The 21,237-nt window shown below is 42.1% G+C and overlaps 2 protein-coding genes across 5 annotated transcripts; both read right to left on the bottom strand.

Moving 5' to 3' along the window:
• Nucleotides 1–1,686: 1,686 nt before the first annotated feature.
• On the bottom strand, nt 1,687–9,620 carry CD7 (CD7 molecule). Its single transcript, XM_032199777.1, has 5 exons — nt 9,404–9,620; nt 7,132–7,524; nt 5,403–5,741; nt 3,755–3,864; nt 1,687–2,656 (listed from the first exon to the last, which is right to left on the bottom strand). Exons 1-5 carry the CDS (start codon nt 9,474–9,476, stop codon nt 2,546–2,548), a joined length of 1,026 nt encoding a protein of 341 aa, XP_032055668.1. The 5' UTR covers nt 9,477–9,620; the 3' UTR covers nt 1,687–2,545.
• A 968-nt stretch (nt 9,621–10,588) lies between these two features.
• LOC116496733 lies at nt 10,589–20,951 on the bottom strand. 4 transcript variants are annotated; one of them, XM_032199996.1, is made up of 8 exons: nt 20,871–20,951; nt 17,096–17,246; nt 16,026–16,337; nt 15,091–15,240; nt 14,494–14,616; nt 13,683–13,715; nt 13,135–13,164; nt 10,589–12,549 (listed from the first exon to the last, which is right to left on the bottom strand). In XM_032199996.1, exons 2-8 carry the CDS (start codon nt 17,175–17,177, stop codon nt 12,443–12,445), a joined length of 837 nt encoding a protein of 278 aa, XP_032055887.1. In that variant the 5' UTR covers nt 17,178–17,246; nt 20,871–20,951; the 3' UTR covers nt 10,589–12,442. The 4 variants fall into 4 exon arrangements, with proteins under 4 accessions (XP_032055887.1, XP_032055888.1, XP_032055886.1 ...); XM_032199997.1 differs by lacking the exon at nt 20,871–20,951 and adding an exon at nt 18,434–18,580 and having other exon boundaries at nt 14,494–14,613; XM_032199995.1 differs by lacking the exon at nt 20,871–20,951 and adding an exon at nt 18,434–18,580.
• Nucleotides 20,952–21,237: the final 286 nt, after the last annotated feature.

A 21,237-nucleotide genomic window follows, 5' to 3' on the forward strand; every position in this document is an offset into this window, starting at 1 on the left:
GTTTTGTTGCTCTACACCTCTACACTGGTACGACTCACAAAATGTCTCACTATATGTCATTTCCTTCAGCTAGGCTATACTTATTTTTATGTATGCTAAACCAAAGAAACCACCTCCACTACTGTTTTCTTTCACAGCTTTTTTTTTTTTTCCACAATTGTGGTCATGCTTGCACAGCAGCCTTGCTACAGAAAGCTGATGTTAAATACCAGTTTGTTTATTTGAACTTCATGCAGTGTTTCTCTGTGAGTGTAGCTCTTTAATACTATACCACCACTTCTTTTGCAAAGATGAAGCCTTTTGTTTGCACAAGGCAAAGATCAGTTTAAAACCCTGGGAGGTGAGGTGCTATTTTCCTTCCCAGGCAGATGTGTGCTTGGTTTCAATGAGATCCCCTTCAGCAGAACCCTGTTAAATCCCATTTTACGTGTGTGACACAGGTAGAAGAGGCCTTAGGGACAAGACCCACTGATGTCTTCAGGCTTTTCACTGGCATGACTGTCAGTGGGAGGAAGCAGCCTAAATCAGGTAGCAGAGCTTGTGACAAAACATGACTGAGCATAGGTGCTTTAGCTCCCAGATCTGATGCATCACCTGCATCCATGCCTGAGCTGGGCTTACCAGGGACAAAGGCAGAAATGGAGGAACCCCATCCTCTCTGAGTGGGAGCCCTGACAACCGCAAGCAGCTCTGGTGCATGGAGAAGAGGGTGCTGAGGTCCCCAGACAAGTGGCTGCATGGTTCCTTGGGGCTCCACCTTGGTCCAACTCCCCAGTGCCTTGCTCCAGCCATCCCCAGGCCAAGGCCCCACGCAGTCAGCAAGCCACAGGGATACCCCTTGCTGGGGTAATGGGGCCTGTTGCAGGGCAGGAGACAGGGCCTGGGCTGGGGACATAGGGACACCAGACCCCACAAGGGGACATAGAACCTCACAAGGGGAACATGGGACCCAGATGGGGCTGTGCTTGCCCGGCCATGGGATCCCACAGCTGTGCCCACCAGGCTTGAGCATAGTGTCAGCAGCCATCACGTTACCCCCATCCACAGCCATCAACAGCTCACAAAACGGTCACCTGTGTTAGCTGCTAACTGTGGGAAGGGTGACAGAAGATTTATTCCCAAAGCTTGCCCGTTTCCCTCTGAAATGTCCTTCAGCACTCCTGTGGGAAGGCAGGTGAATACACGAGGCAAACATTAGACAGAGCCCGATGTGGCATGGCTATCTCCTCTAGATTTAGCTGACCCTGTGACCCTCACCCATTGTGACAGGGTGCAGGGGGCTGTCCAAAGGATGGGCCAAGCTTCCCCAGTGCCATCTGTTTCCTCCCCATCACCGTTTGAAGTTTTTAGCTCTTCAGGAGTTTTTTCTTAGCCACCATGAAATGATTGCGGGAGTATACATCATCCAGATTGTTCTTTAGTATTTTTTTCAGTGATTCAGTGATTTTTCAAAAGAAAAAAAAAAAAGATATAGGTTGTGTAGAAAAAAAAAAAAAGTGGCAAATGATTATCATATCATCCTTTGAGGTATTGCTAGGTGCATTTTGCAAAAAGACTTTATTTCACTCTATTATAAAATCTACATGAACCAGTCCATTCAATAACTAGCACTCAATTGCAAGAGACATAAAACAGTCTTTAATACATGTACAAAAGTAGGAAGCAATTGTATAAAACCCTCGGGCTCAGACCACAATCAGTTTCCACAATCAGATTGTATTGGTTTATTCATGTAGAGCTACGCAATGGTTGCAGGTTCTGCAGTCAACAGACGCCCCTCTGCTACAAAGGAAATCCAGCCATTTGGGTGAGCAGATTTCCCCCTCAAGTCTGGTACGCAGGATTTCACAACTGTCATTTGAAGGGAAATGACCTCTCCTGAGCAGCAGGCTTGGCACAGCAAGGTCAATAATTTAATATCTACACTTGATTACATTTTTGTGGGACCATTCTGATCTTTGAATAGTTAAACCCACACATATCTAGCACCTCACATCTAATGCATTCTTGTCACAAAGTTTCTGAATTCTGTTCAGAAAAAAAATAAATGTTGCTTTAACTCATGAGTAGTTTTAGCTACAAGAGCTTTTGGGTAGACCCCACATAGATTCTTTCGAAAACTGTACTTCATTCATACATAGATACACTGCAAATTATTAAACAAGCCTGTTATGGTCTTTCTGAGCACTTATGAAAGCGCCAAATGAGACCTCTCAAACTATCTCACCTTCCCTGAAAGGGTTATCTACCATCACAGAAACAATCCCATATATTGCATCTAGCCAAACGTACGCTCCAAAAATACTGCTTTCCACTCTACACTGCAAACACATGTGCAGGGTACATGCATTTTCTGTACAAGGAAAAGTAAAAGGTATTTCACAAGTGATCAAAATAAGTAAAAACAGCTTTGGAAATAAGACAGATTTTTCCTGCAACTAAAGAAGGTATACGATAGCATTTTCAGTTCAGCTACTACATCGAGTCGCCAAGGCAGCTCTCAGAGGCACCTGGAAGAGGACAGTTGATCCAGCAAGGTCCCAGCTTAAGTGTAATTGTTGTAAACGTTAGGTTTGACGAAAGTGTTGCGTCTAGAACCGTAAGACATATCTTCATACACTGTATTTGTTTTTCTTTTCTGGAAGTATTTCTTCATCTGCAAAAGAAAGCAAACACCCATTCAGAACAAAGCTTGGAAAGACCCCGACCAAGTTGCCAATTTACATCTTAGGAGTCCAGCTGCCTGAAGTCCAGCTGCTAAGATTTCTCTCATAACACAATGAGGTCTTACAGATTTAGGTGGAAATTTATGACCTAGTCATTTCAATCTGTGTTGTCAGTCTGATGCAATTCCACTAAAAGTTCCTTCAAGATTTGTATGTAACTGCAGCCCCTACATAAATAATGCTTATCCTTAAACTGTAGTTTGTTACCAGAGACATATGAGACCAGCTCCCACAGGGTCACTTGTCTTTGCCAGGGTGATATTATACCACTGGCTTTAGCAGTACTGAAGCTAAAAGGGGAGGTACAGGATAAGGATCTGGCCTGTGAATCCTACTATGTTAGTTTTGAGTAATCGTTTTGGAGTGCAAGGATCTATCAAAGTGAAAAAAAATAAAAATAAAAATAAAAAAGCATGCTTTCTATAGAAAATAGATCCAAAAAATCCCTATAAATGAAAAGTTTCTTGATCACCTTTTTTTTTTTTCTTCTTCTAGGACAGGTCAAAAACATTCTCCCAGAGGTACTTTCACACACAGGGATATTTAATGACATTGTGTTGTACCAGATTTCCCCCGAAAACACTCTAGTATAAGATGTGTACATGTGTGTATATATATATATATACATGCATACACACACGTGTGTTTCCATTCTTGGCTGACAACAAATAAGTAAAAAAGAAGCAAAACAGAATAGTGAGTTGCCCTGTTCAGGGAAACAGATACAATGCATGGCTGCATTGTTGACTGCAGGGATTACTTGAGCTTCCATATTGAAAGGCAAAGAATGTCTCATGATTTACTAAGAGCTACAAGAACATAAAACAGTCTTTACTTCTGAAAGTTTACATCTAGTGGACGTTAAACAAGAGCAAAGAGTAGACAATACAAAGCCATGATTCTTTAGTGATTGAGTCAAGCAAACACTCAAACCTATTTACAAATAATACCTTTGACTGTTACTGAAAAGGCAGCTATTCAGTTAACATGGATTCATTTTTCCTTTGGGACTGTAACAGCATACTTACATGGACATGGTACAGGGTGTAGCACGTCATCACAGAAAGCAGCAGCACTGCCATGATGATAAGACCATAGTAGGCCCAGGAACTATAAGGGAATGCTGTCTCCTCCCCTCCTGCATGTGGAGTTATATTATTATTAATAATATGAAGAGAGGTAGAATTATATTTTTATTATGGAAAAAATATTTAGGTATGTGTGGGGCTCTGGTCAGCAGGAAATCAAATGTGAACAGCATGCTCCACAGCCATGTCAGTCATGCCATTAGTATTCTAGCTGGCATCCCCTCTGCTCTCTTGGAGGCAGGTGACAACTGTCAGTGGCAAATGAAGGGTCAGGGAGGAGCATTCTACAAAGGTGACAGCTTCTGTACCACAGCTCAGAAGCAAAATCACACACTCATAATGGGGGGGAAAAAAAAAAAAAAAAAAAAAAAAAAAAAGTTTACTGAACTGTTATATCACCATTGAGGGCTCCACCAGGAGTACATAGGAATTAAACAACAACTAGGGTTGGGAGGGTGCAAGCAGTACAGACAATTAAAAAAATATTCTACAATGAGTAGCACAGTGCTGTTAGAAAGGGTTACAGTTCTCTAAAATCTCAATTTAAATAACATTCTATCTAGTTATCACCCCACTGCTTTGATGTGCAGCTGTCATTTTCCCCAACTCACGTTACTGAGATGTTGCACATGTTATAGCCAGCAGCATAGCATGAGACCAGTCTTTTTTTGCAGACCAATTTGTAAATAGATCTTTTGCAGCTCCTAGCACCTATGTAAACCTTAGTTTATTTGCTCAAAGATCCCATCAAAACTGTCAATGCAGAGTTTTTGCACCAGTAACGTCAAAATCAAGTACCATTGTGGATTCATCTTAAAAAATAGCTATAACTAGCTCTCATGAAAATGAAGTCCCAGTAAAATACGCTCACAGTGTGCTCAGTGTATAATAAGGATGTGTGAGATCATCGCTGTTATCTTCGGTACTTAAAGAAAACGCCCAAGGACTTGCTCTGTATTTCTTAGTATGACCTATTTTTAGGCTCAATTTACTTATATATATTATTTTACTTATATATCATATTATTTATTATAATATTATTATAATACTATAATTTATATCTATATAATTATTTTTATTATATATTAATATTATTTTATATATTTTACTATTGTTATATTATTTACTATTATTTTACTTATATACTTATAATATATTATAATATATAATATTAAGTATATAATGTAATAATATAACATATATATTATATCATATAAATTATATATTATACTATACACTATATAATATTATGATATAATATATTATATATGTTTACTTATATACTTATATTATTTTACTTATATATATATATACGTAAAAATATATATTATTGATTTTATATATATATTTTTTTTTCTTTGTGAAGATGTGGGATTATAGCTAGTTTTCTATTTTTAAATTCTCCTCTGGTTGTATAGGACCCCGAGGAGCGTGAGCATCTCCCCAGACTTTCCCTGGTCCTGAAGGATTTTTAGTCATGAATTAGAGCTCTACTTGGCCTGACTATAGGTCTGTGAGCTTTTAGTCCATGTCTTCTTTTATAACATGCCTATAATTATTTATGATTAAGCAAACAAAAGCACAATACCTTTAACCATCACCATGGTGCCTCTTTGGCTCACTGAGAAGAGAAAGGAATTGTTCAGCACTGCAGCACATACATACACATCATTGTCACTTTGCTGTAGGTTGTGTAAAGTTACCACTAGTTTCTTCTCTTCCTTTGAATACTCCAAGCGATTAGCAAAAACAGGAAAGATTTCTAGAGCTTTCTGACTTGAAACACATAGCACTCCTTCAGGTTGCGTGTGAGTCTTGAGCAAGCAGATCTCTTCATCTTTATATGAACTATTCAATGCACAGGTAATGTTGAGAGACTGGCCTTGTTGAATATTGACAACGAGCGGCGACTGTTCAACAATTCCAGCTAAAAACAAGAGAAATTGATGACTGCCACGTAACTAACACATTACTTTTTAACTAGGGAGCAAATACAGAGACCAATGACAGAAAGAACCTAGCACAGAAATATAGAAAAAAAATGATATTTTAAAGCCTGCCTTTATACATGCTTTCAGAACAGAGATATATCTCAGTGCACCCTGGAATATTTTGCTGCCCCAGGTTCTGAAAGTAGGACTGAGTACTGCCTTCTCAAGCGAGATTAAGTTATAAAGCATCTGGGTACCATTGGCCTGGATGAAATCATACATAGTGCGTTCCATCAACAGTTGAAAATGGTCTTCAAGGTAGTTATTTATGGTCTGCTGTCCAATGTGGGACACATTTCACTGAGTTCCTCTAAGGACATGCCCTGTACCTTTTTACATTATCATTAACAATGTGGTTGAGGGAATAAGAGAATTAGACAATTTATCACTTCTGTGCAAAAGGTAATTCTGGAAAGGTTGCAGGTATTTCAGAGAAGAGGATCAGCATCAGAAAAAGATAAGAGAATTTAAAAACGTAATTTGGATTAACAGCATATGATCAACAAGGCAGAATTCATTTGAAAAAACACAGTGAAGAAGTTTGAAAAGAGAAGTCTAAGAAAGAACATAGTAAGTCTTTATAGATATAAGGGAATACTACTGACCCAGCAACAAATTAGTTTTTAAATGCATTGGGAACTGGAAAGGAAGAAAACTCTGTAATTTTTGGCAAAGACAGTTCAGGTGAAATGGTCTTACCAGTAGGGTACGTATGCCTGGGAATAAGCTGCTGAAGACTATAGTGGACTCAACCCTCTTCTAATTTAAGAAAAAAAAAAAAAAAGGGGGGGGGGGGGGGAGGGGAGGGCAAAGACAGAAAAATTCTTCCCCTAACCAGAAATGACTACCAAGAGGAAAATGTGGCCGTTCTTCAACTGTTTTCTAAAGAGATAAAAACCATGCATCCCTGTATCCACTGATGTCCAACTCACAAACCCTACCTAGCATCAGCTTCTTTGTTATTTTGGGTTTATAATTCCAGATGGAATAGCAAAACTAAAAGAGATTTGCAAAAGCTGCTACCAAAATCAGGGTTCATTGCTGGTTCATTTTCATAAAGATTTAGCAGATGGTTCTGAAAACAGCTATGGGCCCTCAGTGTTTCCACCCTGCTGCCATAACACTTCTGACTCATGTGAAAGTCTTACATAATTAGCTAGGATTAAATTAGTCATGAAGTGATGTTTCAGATGTCTTCTTCATCTTTTCACAGAACAGGCTTACACTTTCCTTCAAATCAATACATCACCTGAGTAGACATTGGTAAAATTCTTTTAGACAGTCCCTCCCACTATGCTTTCTTCCAATCTTTGATTTCAAACATACCTCCACGTTTATTAATTCCTAACTTAAGAGGTGGAACCACAGGAGCTTTCACCACTACAATGGTTGTCTTCCCATCCAGCCTGACATGACGGTCATTTCTTATAATAAACCTGGTGCATAGGTAGAAATTTGAATCAGATTCCCGTGCATTGAGCAGAGTTACTGTGAGTTTTGCTCCTTCCTCTGAATACTTGATGCGATCCACAAAAGCTTTAGTAACAGTTGGTTTATTATCCTTGGGAACATATAAAACATTTTCTGGTGGTACTCTAGTCCTCAAGTACATCCCCAGTTCATTTTCTGAATTGTACATTGAGCAAGTTATGCTGATGGAGTCTCCTTCCCAAACACTGACAACGTCTGTTGACTGTTCAAGAAATGCATTTTCTTCACCTTAAAATAAGAAATGCAATAGAAATTATAATATCAGATTTCTTGTTCTATAAATATCAAAGTAAGTTGCAAATATAATCATTTATGTCTGTGGAACAGCTCTGAAAACCTGAACCTTAGTCTTAATATTCTGTGTATGTAGTCTCTTGACTGTCCTAAACCCTAGAGTGTCTTTTATCCCCATTAACCTGCATGATTCAACACACCCAAAGCTCAAAAGTTTCTGGTGAAAAAAGTGGCTTCTGTCACTCACATAAAAAATTTAGTCTGCACTGTAGGTTCCCAGTATGATCCTCTTAGCTCTTAAAATATCAGCTTCATTGAACTGAGCCCAGTAATTGGAGCTGACTGAGGATCTAAATCTGGAGTTCAAAGAGATGACAAAATGACAGAACAGGAGAAAATTGTATATTTCAAAGAAAAGAAAAAAAGCTTTAACAATATCAGGGAACTCGACAATGTAGCCTCTTAGGAAGAGAACTGCAGAAGGTATAATGTTACAGCCTATTTTAAGAAACAAAGGTGTAAGAACACATAAGGAGACTCTTTGAGTTCTGTAACAACCTGAACATCTGGAGAAAAAAAAAAAAAAAAAAAAAAAGAATAGACAGTACTTATGGAATGAATAGCAAAGGACAGATCAAATAACAAATATAAGAGAAATTACATTACAAACAAGAAAAGAGAATTGAAATACAGAGTACTGGATATCTTGGAAGAAGACAGTATAGGAAGGGTTGAATATTCAGGTGTTCACAATCAGAGTAAGGTACCCTATATACTTAAAACAACTTATTTTAATAAGGGAACAATCCCAGAAGTCAAACACAGAAAGACTGCATCATGGGAATTCAAATAATGTAGGCCAATCCAACCTGTCCAGACATGAGGACATTCTACATCCTACACTATTAAGAAAATTAAAGCAACCCAGGAGTCATCAACAATTATCTTTCAGCAACAGAGAAATGGTGCAATGGAGAAGGCTGGAAAAGTGCAAAGCACTCTGCCTTAACAAACAGGGAAGGAAAGCCCGGAGAATTGATCCCCATCAACCAAAAATCAGAACTTCTAAGCTGACCCCCACTTATGCGTTCTAAGAACCCAGGCACTTTATGGTAAGCAGCCACAACCACTTAATCATTTCCTCCAAACGATAAGAGTTTTAAAAAGTACGAGGGTTAAATTATATTTTCAGAAATCAGTATCAACTCCTCAACAAATGACAAAAACACGTTAAAACATTAGCACCAGTTTCAATGCATCTTCAATTCAAACATGTTGATTTGTGGATTTTATTCCTTTTTTTTCCCCCCCCTCAAGTCACCATGCTTCCAGGTTATTAACAAACAAACCAGACATCATGGGGAGAAAAGGGCTATCTGGCTGTTTGAGGCATCTTTTTCCTCAGTTTCTTCTCCTCAGAGAGCCTCATGGTTTTCCCCAAGTGTGCCTCTGGCTTGTGCTCTCAATAGCTACAACATACAATTGATATTTCTAGTAAGGCTTTACTACACCTTCACCAATTACATGCCTAGTAAATACCAACACTCATTTCTATCCAGTAACGAGCTCCCCGTGTCAGCCTTGAGAATACATACACAATTCATGTTGGATTACTAGGAAAATAACTTCCACTATTGTTATAGAGAGTAATTAGTGTGTAGAAAAGAAAGCTTCAGAGCATAATACTCTTTCACTTTTTTTCTAAAAACACATTGTGAAATATTAGAGAATGCTTTTTTCAAAGTACCACCTGCTTTTGTTAATGGTTAAACACCCAGGAACCTCTTTGAGAGGATAAGCTAAGGAGGAGAAAAAATATATATATATAATGAAACTTGTGAAATGTAAGAGGAGCAGTGTTGTATGTACATACCACTCAGGCCAGGGATGAACTGGAGAAGCAGAAGAAAAAGAGATGCAGCTGGGAGAGGCAATGTCTGCAGCATTTTCCAAGGTCTTTTTAGCTGATCTCAATAACCCAACTGATGAGCTGAAGACAGGTTTGTGTGCCAAAACCTGGCTGTTATCTTCCAGCTAGGTCAGCTGCTTTCTAACTGAAGTTCTCTCCCTCTCCCCAGCAACTTGCTTCTTTTGTCTTCACATCACAGAGACTGTGACAGAGAGGGGAGCGAGAGATTCAGAGAGAGGTGTATTCTGTTGTTGACTTCACACTGGCAACGCCCACAATTTGCAACCGCAAAACAAGCCCCAGATGTGGGGGCTGTTAGTGGAAACATCAGCACTAGCTGCAGTCGATACAGATTGTCAATCCCCCCAGGCTCAGCAGCCAGCCCTGTTGCAGGCTGCAATTGAAAGCGTTGGCTTTGTAAGGGGCAAGTGGGAGAAAGATACTCCACTACTTCAGCTAAACCTTAAATTAACATACAAAGCCTGCTCACAAACTTGCAGGCTTGACCTGTATTTTGCCAATGACGAGCCTGTGTTCTCCAAGCAATCAAATGGTGTGTGTTTTCAGAGCAGCAGTACAGCGTGTACCTCTCCCGTGGCTTCATGCTTAGAGATGTTCTGTAGCTGCAAGCCACCAGCAAAAGGGAAGCTCAGTTATAGCTCACACCCTGCTCTCTCCCTGATACAACAAACAGCTTTTCTTGAAGGAATGATTGCCTGACAGCTGATAAGAGTCATCAATCCTTGTAAAGAAAAACGAGTTCAGGTGGGTTGTGAAATGGGCTTTCAATTAGCCCTATGAAGACTCACTGCTAGATACAAAAGCAGATGGCAGGAGGGATTTCCTGCTCCTGCACTTTGATTTTGCAATACTCAAGAAGTGGATCATCCCAATAATGCTGGGTAATGAGTATGGGACTCACGTGATGGTGATGTTTTTTAAAGGACACGAACAAGCCAAAGAACAAAATGATCGATGCAGGGTTACCAGTGAATAGCCAGTTTTCAAGTTGGCATGCCATTGTGGTGACAACAAGAACACAAAACGAAGCACATCAAAATAAAACTGCAACTATCAAATTATGCCATCTATTGAGTCAGGCTACCTGATATTTTCAGTTGATTTTTATTTCAGAACTATTTGTGTGGATATATTTATTTGTAAAAATGGCACATAAAGCAACATCAGTTACTTGCTGAGAGACAAGAGGATCATTAAAGCCCTTTTCCCAAGACATCGGATGACTGGCATTACAGGCAAAACACAGCTCAGAATGCACAAATCAGAACAGCTGGGACTGACGCCTCTGAATATCACTGTCTGCAAAATCAGCAGTAGGAAGGCAGAAAAGATGGGAAGAAAAGTGTGTGCACCCCAAAGTCAGTTTGTGAATTGCATCTTGTGACAGATTTAGCTGAGCAACTGTCACTGGGCAGAACTGGGCAGGTAACCTTTATTCTCAAGGCTTGACTAGCTCTCTGGCCCCAACTGGTGTTAAAGATTAGAAAATAAATTTGCACACTCTTAAATTTGAATCTCTTGAGTTACTACAACATAAGTTGTCAAATAGCATGTTGTCCCTTTTTCAAAAATCTCAAAATCTGAGGGTACACAAAAAAAGAGCAGTGTCAGTCATCAGTTTGACCGCCCTAAGATGCACACACAAATATGTATACACACATTTGTTTTTCCCCATTAAGAGACCACATCAGAGAACTGCAACAGCCTTTAATTTTAAGACAGTCTTTTTCTAGGTCTAGGAAAATCAGGTATGCATCACTGGAATCTCCTGAAGCCCAGCACACAGCCCCATGCATCAATGGGAATGCTTGGCACTTCCTGAGAGGCTCTCGCAGAAATGGCTTACAGCAGAAAAACAAAACCAAAAGCAACACCCATGATAGCTGCCCTGGAAAAACATACATTGAACTAATCATACTGTTGCAAAACAACACAGAAATTTCCTACGTGCATGTGAAGGATCTTCCAAAGTTTTGAGGTCAAGGGAAAAAGAAAATGTCCATAACTTTTTAATATACCTTTTTGTATTATTTTTTTTGCTATTTTTTTTAATCTTTATAGAGTCATGTTACATCCTACATCCTTTGAGATTTCCTGATGAAACTACCAATTAACAGGTTTATGATTGGTTAAACTATGCAAAAAAATAATTCAACAAGCATCCATTCCGCTTCAGGGATGTGCTTTTGCAATTCGGATGCTGGTGCTCTTTGCTCAAAAGCCTGATTTTTGGGTATAATGCAAATTTTGAGGATTTACTCAAATCAAGCATGAGCAGTAAATCACTTGAAGATGACATGCTACCTGTGAACTACAGTTTGTGGACCCCTGAAGTGCATGCCTTTCTGTCTCTGCTGCACAGGACAGAGCCTGCAGAGTAGCCTTCAACCTGCAGGTGGCTGCAAAACCAGACTTTTGGCTCAGAAGGCCAAACCACTCTAAAAACAAACCAGTCACCTGTACGGGCTGGATGAGGCTCTGCACAGCCTGAGCTAGGATGGTCTTTAAGGTCCCTTACTACCCATGGCTCTACAAAACTCCTTCTCAGGGAAACCTAGAACTAGCCTGGGACTTAACAGATGAAAAACTATGGCTACGCTACTGTGTTACGACATGGAACATATGCAGAGAACATCTCCATTAGGGTTCAACACGGCCTGCCTGAGCAAAGATGCAATTCTCCAAAGAATTTTAGGAGAACCAATAGTTTCAACCATAAAAACCATTGGGAGGATTCAGTTGGTATAAGTCTGTGCTGCCAAACAAGCCATGCATCTTGTGATGCTGGGGCTTCTCAGACAAGTACCGGGAGAGGACAAGAGCCCCTGGAAGCTTCTCATATTGCTTGCAAAAGCCTGGAGTTGGGTAACTAGGGCAACTGCAGTCCTCGGTGAATGCACGAGAATTGTGAAAGTACGTTTGTGAAAACTATTGTGAGGTATAAAATAAACATGTTTCTTCAGGTGATGGCTAGACTTTGTTTCAGAAGGATGCTGCTGGCATAAGGGCCTGGTTTGTCTCATTTGTAGATGATGCTTCAAATGGCTGTGACCTTCCACTTTCATAAGCCTGATTGGGTTTTATAGCACCTGCAGAATTGAAGGAAAAACATCTGTGAAGCAAAGGCACAGATCGATTTAATTGAGAAATAAAATCAGATTGCCTGATAGGTTTGGAGATGTGAAGTCCTCAGAGAAGCTGCCCTGCCCCATCTGCTTCCGGACTGCCTGTTGCTCTGAAAGGGGAAAGTTTGCAGCTTCTTCACCCAGCGAGTTCACAGCCTCTCTGCTGAAACCATGCCCTGGTTGCTGGGGCCATCAGCCTGTGCCTCAGGGGGGTCTGGGACAGCTCTGAAACATCACCGAGTGTTACACCACAGGGCAGGACGTCAGGAGAGCCACCAGCAGAACGTTTTTTGCCTATCACACCAATACGTCTACTAATATGTCTTAACAGCATAACCACTGTGACACTACCATCACGTTGTCTTTAGTGAGTTGTACAAGCGCTTGCATAGCTCTTGTTTTTCCCAGGTAGCCTTGTGCTTTATCTAACTGTAGACGTTCAACAGTCTCTGCTCGGTACCATTGGCTTCCTTTATAGTTAACAGAGAGCAACAGGCATCTTCACAGTCATGTCACATCTTAAAACTCATTATAAGTGGGATGAATCACCTTCTGAAGACAGCTGTCTCTCTCCATTCGCTAGAAAGGGAGCAAAAGAAAAAAAGCTTAGGCTATAACTAACTTCTAAGCAAGATAACCTTAAACAAATTGATCTATTGATCTGGAAATGTAATTCCTAGACTCTTAGAAGGAAACAACCAACTACTAGGGAAAAGCCAACAGGAGCATTTGATTCTAAAGAAGGATGAGGTAGTTCAGTAGCTGAGAGGAGACATCTCAGCTTCTGGCAATACAGCTTCAGGTCCCATAAACCTCAGAGCCAGGGATGTAGGGGAGGCAGCTGCAGGCTGAAAGTATGGGATTAAAATCTATAGGATTAAAAATCCCATAAATCTATAAAATCTATATGGGATCTAAATCTATTAACACAGCCTTGATGCAGTGTGGAAATGGGCTTCCACTGGGCTTAGTCCTGGTAAACACACCTAGCCTTTTGCTGAACAACTTCCTGCCCTCGTAACTAAATGATATTACCATTTTTAATAATTAATCCCCCCTCCCCCCCCAAAAAAAAAAAAAAAAAAGTCATTGCTTACCTTTAAAAATCTGATAGAGCACTACGACAGGTCCTAGGAAAACAAGAGCAAGAAAGTACCAGCATTAGCAAAGATTTACTTAGAACGTTTAAAACTAATAGACATGCAGTTGTTTTTCCCTACTTACACTTACCCAGAATGCCTGAGCAACTGCTATCTGTCTAAAACAGATCCACAGGCCTTGTGTTTCTCCACAACTCTGCACCAAGTGTAATGTATAAATAACCCCTGAGAGGGGTACCTCTCGGCAGGGATAATGCTTTGTTTGCCACATGACAGCACAGCTGCACCCCAAGTTCTGCACTCTGCTCTAGCACAACAGCTCCTGAAAAGCTGCTTTAACACTACTGCACTTTAAGAACACTGCACTATGCTCCCTATTCAGTCCATACAGCCCAGCCCACCCCTTTCTGTGCATATTATTTTGCAAAAAACAAACAAGCAAAACAAAAAAAAACACACCACCAATAAAAACATTTAAAATATATTCTTCTCTAAGTTAAAACTGCCTCTCAAGTGTGATCACTTGGCTGCATTAGTGTGGTGGTGAGGAAGTTTATTTTCTGCTTATTTTTTGTACTAAAGCCTGCTGGCCATGGACTATGTCACAACACCAAATGCGGAGGTGGCGTCCAGGCCATGTGCTAGCCCAGCCTCCCCCCTTCACAATGAATATCACTTAGCAACTTCCTAAACAATTTTATGGAAACAAGATACAGAAAGAAAACGCTGTGCGCTTCCTTTTCCACTCCCAGGGCTGCTTGTAGAGGCACGTTACCCATGGGAAACATAATGCTTTGTCAGACTGTACCTTGACCACTTCGGGTTCTTTGAACGCAATACAGTGCCAGTGCTGCTGCACAAACCCCAAGAATCAGGAAAGTGGCAGTGATGCCAATTGTCTTGCTGCTGCCTGGATCTGTTGGATTATCTGCTGAGCAGAAGAAAATACAGGATCCAAATGATCAAACAGGTATGCCAGGAAATGAGCCTGCCTCATAAGCAGTTATTTGAATACTTTAATAAGTGCGCACATGACAAGTGTCCTCTTAGCCTGGAGGTAAAGTCCCATTTACTATTCACTAGTAAGTGGAATTCTGGAATCTTGTTGCACGCCCACCACATACCATCTTCCCCCTCAGCATCCCTGTATCTATTGCTGGATAACTACAGTTGCAGCCACTTATGCCTACATCCAGGACCGGTATATATGGATCAACATGCCTAGGGCCAGGCACCTGCATAGGCTGGGGGAAAGCCCCTGAGTTTGGATGCTACAGCAGATGTGGGTCCAAGATAAGAACGTACAGAACATTCCTCCCAAAACACCTGTAAAACTACTCACAGCAAGCTGTCTGAGCAAAACTGTCTCAAAGCTAAAGGCAGACAAACACATGAAGAGACTAACCTGGAGTCATATCATCAGGGGTCTTGTATATCGAGCTTGTTCTCTTGCTTTCAACGTAGCAGTTCAGGTTAGCCACGCTTGCTTGGATTTCTTCTGCCTCTACTGCACAGCAGATTTTCTCCTCCTCTGTGATGTGATGCACCCTATTTTCTAGGGAAGGTGAAAGATAAAAGCAGCATTGAATACAAATATGGATCATTTTAAAATCTTTAACCAATGCTTATAGGTCAACAACTTAGATTCCTTGTGTGCCATACAATGCTGAGGTTGCTATAATCATCCTTAGTTCACTAGGTGTTCAGATTTTCTTCTCACTGAAGCTGATGAACCCTGCTTTGAACCAATAGTCAAAGTCTTCAAATATGAAGATAGGAAAAAGTTTTCATATGTAATTAAGTATATGAAATTTTGGGGGGGGCAAAGGGGGTGAGCAGACACAGTTGTTCAGGGACGGGTTTGGCATCATTCAGCAGGTCATGAGCAATTGCATTATACATCACTTGCTTTGTACACTTTGCGCTCTTGGAGCCACATCCTACACGTAGTGACAGGCATTTTCATTTCTCATCCTGACAACTTTGTGAGGAAACTGGCAGGATTATTTACTGAATTGTACAGAAGAGCAACACAGAATGGCTCATTAGGCTAGACCTGGATTTCAGAGTGTACTGACTGAAGTAGATCAGATTCATACATTGCAAACCAACACAGAACTTGATCATTAGAACTGCCATTGGAAAAAAAAATGGTATCTTCATAAATCAGGTTAACATGTTTCACAATATAAAAAAAAAAAAAAAAAGCAAAACAACACTTGTTTTGATAAGTTAGTTTTCTCATTAATCTCACTGTCCACCCAAATATATTACAGTTCGGTTTCACGACCAGAAAAGTATTATCTATGTATTCACAGCTAGACTCCCAGCAGAGTTTACCTCCAAGCTCCAGGTTGCCACAGGATTCTCCTATTCCCCAGTCTGTCTGCCAGAAGATGGCATAAACTTCATTAAGATACTTAATTTCTTGCTGAAAGCACATAATTATGTGAGTTTCAGTGGTCACCAACTGAATTATGTCATTTGATAATGTCCCATTTTGCGTTGCTCCAATTTTATCAAAGCTCTCATAATTGGATAATGGGCAAATTTTGCTGTCACAATCTTTACAATGATAAACTGTCACACGTGTATTGTTAGGGGAAAAGCGTTTTGTCCCTTCAGCAGGGTCACCTGTTGGCGCAGCAATACCTACAGAAGAAAAAAAAGAAAACTGTTAAACAACGGTTTCCTCCCCAGATTTCTGGAGAGATGAGTTCTGGTGGACAAACCCAGTTGTGGCTTAGGAGACATTGTCTGCCAATGGGGAAGTTTTGTAAGGGACTGGGTCCAGTCCCCAGAATAGTTTTTGGAGTAGAAATATGATACAGCTCCCTCACTGCTGCCATGGGGGTTTGACCTAGGAAGCTGGCGGCTTGGGAAGTGAGCTGAGAGACATCTCCCCTCCTGAGCTAAGACACCCCCTGCCCAGGCACATTCAGACGAGTCATCCCTCCTTGTCTTCTCTCCTCCCAAAACTCCTTGGCACAACCCCACCAGGTGCCTCTCCAGCACATACGAGATCTCAGGGCCACGCTGCCAGCCGAGCTGTCAGCCTGCAGCTGGATGCAGCACCACTGACTCAGTCCGGTGCTGGAGCATGCCAGGGCTGGGCTCTGACAGCTGACAGAGGGGTTTTGCTCTTTCAGACTCTCCTGGTAAAGGGCCAGTCCTTTAAGAAAGGACTCACCCCACTTAGCTTCAGGCAGAGCCAAAGGAAGTCATTCCTTCCAAGGCAGGCAGTTGTGTTAGAGAAGTGAATCACCTTCCCCTTCTTAATTCCTTTTCTCACCTGAGTTGTTCTGTGCTCTTAGCTTCAACTGGACACAACTGAGCTTTCTATTAACAGCTGAAAAGTTTTTAGCTACAGAAGCGCAGTGAAAAGCAAGGAGCTCCAGCAGGAGACTCACCTGGCCACAGAGCGAGGCCACTGAGAAGCAGCAAGCTCAGCCACGGGAAGCAGGCAGAGCCCATCTGTCCACCTGGGAGCATGGCTCCGGTGCTGTTGGATGCTCCACAATCCTGGGGCAGGCTCACCAGGCTCCTCCTGAACTCATCTCCCTGTTTGGACATTAAATAGCATCCATTACCTCCTTTCTGTTATCTTTCTGTAGTCTAAGAGAAAACTGCATCCAGGGCAAGTGCTGTGAAGATTTAAGCCAAGAAAACTGGAATTCAGTGGCCCTATGCACATCCCTCAGCAATGCATACAACAAATCACTTACTGCCACTTACAAAACAACACCAAAAAAATAGACAAGAAAGGCATTCTGTGTTGAAGGAATGTTTTGTTTAACCCGATATGAAATATTTAGTGTTAAAGGGCATTTTAATTTGGAAAAGCTGATGGGAAATGCCTGTTCAAATTAAAAACAAAACAAAACAACAAAAAAACACCCCTTAGTATTTCTTTCCCACTAATATCTTGGATTTAGTTAGAAAAACATCCTAGATCATTTCGATGAAACAATAACAAATTTGTAAAGTATGTTTTAGTAAAACATGACTTTTAATTTCCAAAGGAGAAAAACTCCCAGAGAAGTAGCCTAACTTTTCTCACCAGGCAAGCTCCAACAAACACTTTGCCCTTTGGAGCTTTTTTATTTTTTAGAAGTTTTCAGTAAAATAATTTTCTTGATATGTCACTGCCCGAGAAGTACCTTGAGTGGGTTTCCAATTTATGCACAAAATCCTCAGCAGAAGTTAATGATCACAATCCCCAGTCCCCAGGAGCAGATGAGACAGAAGAAACCCCATCCCCAAAACGAGCCCCTTCCAGCTGGCACAGGAGGGACGCAGCTGATTTTGGAGACCGGCTGCAAAATTTCCCACGGAATAAAATCCGGGCCCCGCCCTGCAGCTCCCCGAGCTCTCGATGCCCTCGCAGAGCCCAGTTGATGCTGGGCATGGTGCAGGGGTCCCGGAGCTGCCACCCGTCCGTTTCCACTTCGCACCACACGAGGGACCAGTTTCTCCGCTCTGTGGGTGCTGCTGCTGTTCTCACACGATCTTGCAAGAATTTCTCTGGGTCCCACCAGCTATCAGCACCATTCAGAGCATCGCATGAGCACAGGGTCTTCCCTCTTTATCCATACATCTGCAACTGGTTCTGATCTTCTTTTTTCCCCAAAAAAAACCCACATCATTCCGTGCCCTTCCACACAATGCTCACTTAAAGCTTGTTTCCTGCTCTGCAAAGCATCAGTCAGCTGTCCCTGTCCCCTCAGGTCCCAGGGACTGTCACCAACCTTGTCCTCCTGGAAGCCTGGCCCAACGCAGCGTCCCCGGACCAGCTGCAGCACACCTGGTAGTTACTGCCCCGAGGTGAGGGACACCACGGGACTTCTGGTCCAGTTTTCAGACTCCCATCTATATGTTCTGTTTTCTCCTTCCCTTTGCAGTCTCCTTGCCTCATCCTTGCTCCTCCTCCTCTGGAAACATTCCTGCCTTCTCCTCCTCCTCTTTTCTTTATGTCTAAAACCCATAACCCTATCTGCAAACCCCTGCCTCCTAATACTGCCCTGCCTTAATGATCCTCTTTTGGCAGGTTTCCAAGAGTCCTCTTGGCCACCTCCTACCATTTATGTTAAATTATTGCTAAAAATAAAACACTCAGATCTAAAACAGAACACTTGCTTTGGACAGAAAACATTTTTCATCAAGGTTTTACCCCAGCTTACTTTGCTTTTGGGGGCAATATGAATTCCCAGGTTCAGAGCTGCTCAAGCTGCCTGCAGAGCTGGAGCAAGGGAACACCAGACCCTAAATGCAGACCAGCCAGCAGCAGCAAATGAGTGAAGCATCAGCTGTGTGGAGAGCCCTAACAAGGTGTTCTGGCTTTATTTTTGGAAGGAGCTACTGGAGAACAAATCCCCACCCGAAACCCTCCTGCTTTTCCTTCTCCCAGAGATGCAATAGACAACTCCAGTGTTCATCAAGCCAAGAAAGAGAGTCAATAAAGCAACAGCATCACTTCCCCCGAAGGAAAGGTCCTCTTTGAAAGATAAAGCTGAGACGCAATGTCCTGGTGAGCCACCTGCGTTTTCCTGCCCCAGCACAAGCCAAACCAGCTCACCGTTTCCTTGGCGTGCGCCCTCACACTCCCTGTCCTCCCCCTCCATCCGGGCTCAGGTGGGGCTGCCCCTTCTGCAGGGACACCAGGGTGATGAGCACAGGGCTGCAGGGGGTCCCCGTAGCCCCCTGTAGGGCTGGGGGGAGCAGGGCTGCTGCCCCAGGCTTCTGGAGCACTTCCCCCTCAATTGATCCTGACACACAGTCACCAGCCCATGGGAGTCCCCATTCTCCCCCAGCTGCAAACACGGCATTTCCCTGTCCCTCCTCGCTCCTCCATGCAGCCACACACCTGTGCAGCTTTCTGAGCACTTTAGCATATGGCTCTCACAGTCAGGCAGGACTGTCTTGGTGGAATAACACAGTATATTGTCAGAAAAGTTTTATGTGTTACCCTAAACAGCCTGGGTAAAGGACTGAAATTTCAGTTTGAAGAAAATGGTCAGAAGGAAGCAACAACAACAATCAAAGAACTTTGCAAGTGACTGCGGATTTTTTTTACACTCTGTGCTTTCCGGGAAAAGGAGTGGACTTCATATAAGAGATAACATCAGTATTGCTCACAGTACCCATTTCACCTGATTGGTCTCCTGACTGCCACTCTCAACAAGCCTTTGCAATAAAGAAAACACATAAACAAAACCAGAGAAAGAGGCAAACAAGCTATTTCCAGAGCAAGCCTGCAAGTGCAGTTTGTTACCAGTAGTTCCAGCAAGCAATCAGGAGGACTCGGTCCTTGAGCTGAGAAAACTTCTTCAGAAACCAAAATTAAAAATTTCTTCCATCACAGCCAGTGGAAAACATTGCTGAGATTTTGCAGTTTGCAGCACATTAAGGCAAGTAGAATTAACCGTTTCCCTAGTTTCGTTTCTTTTATTTTGAAACCAATATCCTTACTGCTTGACCCTTTCTGTTTTGGTTTTCTGTTATGTTTAGCTCTGAACCCAGAGCCATCGGGGTCTGGATCCCCACAGGTCCATTACGGGTGCAGCAGCAGCCCCAGGGAAACACAGCACCATCAGCAGCAGGTTGGGTGATAGCTTCTCAACAGAGAAGGAGAGAGCTGCAAAGATTTCTACTGCACCCTCCTGGCAAATTATCCTTTACGTGCAAGTTTAGCAGGATGACAATTTTGGTAAGGGGATATTAGAAAAACTTGCAAAAAAGTTAAGGAAAAAAACAGTGAAGAGGAAAAAAAACAGTGGTTAACTGGATGACAGAAAAATTATTCGGGGGTAACAGGAGATAAAGTACTGTAATAGATTTATTCTGTGATTTCTGCACTCACTCCCACCTACATAAAATTGCACTAATTAATGAAGCTGTTATGTTTTTGCACTTGCATCAACAATGGGACAGCAGTGCAGAGCTGCTCAGAGGTTGGCAAGCAGGGAAGAAAGTGTGGTGCTATTTGTCTGCCACAGTCACTGACAGAGTAAGGCACGTTTTCCCCTACAGAGAAGACACTGAAGGTTTCCCTTCCACCACAGTCACGCTTTTAGTGGCTCTTTCTAAACGTCTCCTTACAAAGAGGAACCACTAAGTATTTGAAAGAAAAAAGACCAGCTACAGACTATAGACAGGACCTCCTAAAGAAAAGCACAGTACAAGTACCTCAAAAGTGGTTTGTGTCCAAGGAAGCCTTCAAGTGCCTCTTCCTTTGCAGCAAGCTGGAAGCTGTGGTTCCTGAGCAGCTTCTCCCTCGCCCAGGACATCGAGCTCTGATTCCAGGAGTGTGGGTCCCTGAGATAAAGGCAGACTGACGGCTTTTCCCTCCTTTTAAGGGCAACTCCATTTTCACTTTCACTTCTTGCTATAGGCAGGGCAGCTCGTACAGTATCAGCAAGGTACGTCCACACAGCTGCATAGGATGTTGCAGCTGGAAAGCACCGCAGCCTCCCCTGCCAAAACCCACTCACGGGATGTGCCCCCCGCACAGGAGCTGGGCACGAAGGCTGCCTCTCTGTGTACTGCAGCAGGG

The sequence above is a fragment of the Aythya fuligula genome, chromosome 18 (assembly GCF_009819795.1).
Source record: "Aythya fuligula isolate bAytFul2 chromosome 18, bAytFul2.pri, whole genome shotgun sequence".
Lineage (NCBI taxonomy): Eukaryota > Metazoa > Chordata > Aves > Anseriformes > Anatidae > Aythya > Aythya fuligula.

Coding starts and splice junctions, on each gene's coding strand:
- CD7 (XM_032199777.1), bottom strand. CDS start 9,476: ATGCTGCAGACATTGCCTCTCCCAGCTGCATCTCTTTTTCTTCTGCTT. Junction 7,525..9,403: donor GTTCATCCCTGGCCTGAGTG/GTATGTACATAC, acceptor TCTTATTTTAAG/GTGAAGAAAATGCATTTCTT. Junction 3,865..5,402: donor CACCATGGTGATGGTTAAAG/GTATTGTGCTTT, acceptor CTCCACATGCAG/GAGGGGAGGAGACAGCATTC.
- LOC116496733 (XM_032199996.1), bottom strand. CDS start 17,177: ATGCTCCCAGGTGGACAGATGGGCTCTGCCTGCTTCCCGTGGCTGAGC. Junction 15,241..16,025: donor TGGCAACCTGGAGCTTGGAG/GTAAACTCTGCT, acceptor CACCTTCCCTAG/AAAATAGGGTGCATCACATC. Junction 14,617..15,090: donor CCCTGATGATATGACTCCAG/GTTAGTCTCTTC, acceptor TCTTCTGCTCAG/CAGATAATCCAACAGATCCA.